General features: G+C 75.1%; 1 protein-coding gene across 1 annotated transcript in view; it reads right to left on the reverse strand.

The window, feature by feature from the left end:
- Positions 1 to 816, reverse strand: part of LOC146584916 (phosphatidylinositol 3,4,5-trisphosphate 5-phosphatase 2-like) — a 6,449-nt gene extending 5,633 nt beyond the window's left edge. The window contains exons 1-4 of the mRNA XM_085323862.1: positions 585 to 816; positions 412 to 532; positions 190 to 327; positions 33 to 123 (exon numbers count right to left, since the gene is read on the reverse strand). Coding sequence (XP_085179988.1) covers positions 33 to 123; positions 190 to 327; positions 412 to 532; positions 585 to 816 — 582 coding nt within the window. The remainder of the gene's footprint in view (positions 1 to 32; positions 124 to 189; positions 328 to 411; positions 533 to 584) is intronic.
- Positions 817 to 1,528: the final 712 nt, after the last annotated feature.

Below are 1,528 nucleotides of genomic sequence, written 5' to 3' on the forward strand. Positions count from 1 at the left end.
GCCCGCGCCCCCCTCCGCCCCCCCCGCCTCACCTGCTGGAGGATCTTGGAGACCATGGGGGAGCTCTGCTGGTCGAACACCTTGGAGAGGATCTCCAGCCCCGAGAGCACCTTGTCCACCTCGCTGCGGGGGGCGCGGGCGTCAGCGGGCGGCCCTCCCCCCGCCGCGCCGCCCCGGCCCGGCCCGTACCTGTGCAGCCGTTTGCAGGAGGCGACGAGCGTCTTGTTGAGATGGGGCAGGCTGCTGGCGCCGGCCTTGACCGCTTCCAGGTCCAGGGTGTAGCTGCCCTTCAGGTACTCGTGCGAAACGGTGCTGAGGCCGTTGGTGCTGCAGGAGGGAAGCGCGGAGCGTGAGCCGCAAGCAGGGACGCTCCACGGGGAAAGCGCGCGCGGGGCGGCGCGGGCAGCTCACCTCTCGGCCGCGCYGTCCGGCACGGCCGGCCCCACGCTGGTGGGGCTGAGCCCCGCGGAGCCGCCCGAGAAGCTGGTGGAGCCCGAGCGGGGCGGCAGCGGAGGCTTCTCGTCCTCTCCATCTGCAACGGGCGCGGGAACGGGGCTGGGAGCCGGGCGGGCGCCCCGCCGTACCCGAGTAGTCCCTGTCCTCCGCGGTCTCCTTCTCCTTCTCCCTCTCGACGGGGAAGAGCAAGGTGCAGACCAGCCCCTGGCTGGGCTGCAGGTAGAGCGCGATCAGCTCGCTCAGCGTCTTGAAGCGTCTCACCTGCACGCCCTGCGAGGTCTGCGGGGGCGAGGGCAGCGTCAGCGCCCCCACGGCGGGGGCCCGTAAGGACGCCGGGGGGGTGCGCGGGGCCCCCCCCATCCCCCGCCCCCCGTGGCGGACCGGCCATGCTCCCGGCGCTGACGGGCCCGCGGCATTCCCGCGCCGGCCGGGCGCGCTGGCTCGGCGCCCGGCCGGGGCCGCCTGGCACGGCGCGGGGAGCACGCAGACGGCTTCCTTTCCGCAGCCATCCCGCTCCCTCCTCCCTCCCGGGGGCGGCTCTTTCCTGTCTGCCCGGACGGCACAAAGGGGTTTCTGTTGCTCTAAAAATACGAACGGCGCGGGCCAGCCGCGGGCCGCCAAGAGCAGCGCTTGCGAGCCGCGCCGGCCTGGGGGGGACGGAGCCCCGCGCCCGCCGCCTGCGGAGCTGGAAGGCGGCCGGAAAGGGGAGAGGCCCCCAGCGCCCAGCTGCAAACAGCTGCAAACAGCTGGAGCTGCCCGGGCCCCGCGGCTGCRCCCCCTCCCACCCATCCGCGCTGCTCCCAGCCCCCGCGGGCCGGCACTCCCGCGCCAAAATAGCCTTTTAGGCTTTTTCCGCTTTCGCCACGTCGCGAGCGCCGCAGCCAAGCCYGCGGTACTGGCCCAGAACCGGCGCCCGCTCGGGGCGGGCCAGCGCCAGGCTCGGCCGTGCCGCCGCCGCGCGGCTCCCCGGAGGAAGGCCTGGCGAGCCCGCAGCCCGGAGAGCCGGCTCAGGCCTCCTCCCGCGCGTGAACAACCGGCGCGGCACCGCCAAACCGCGGGCCGGGGCGTCCCG

The sequence above is a fragment of the Rhea americana genome, unplaced genomic scaffold (genome assembly GCF_003343005.1).
Source record: "Rhea americana isolate MKP2758 unplaced genomic scaffold, rheAme1 scaffold_888, whole genome shotgun sequence".
Lineage (NCBI taxonomy): Eukaryota > Metazoa > Chordata > Aves > Rheiformes > Rheidae > Rhea > Rhea americana.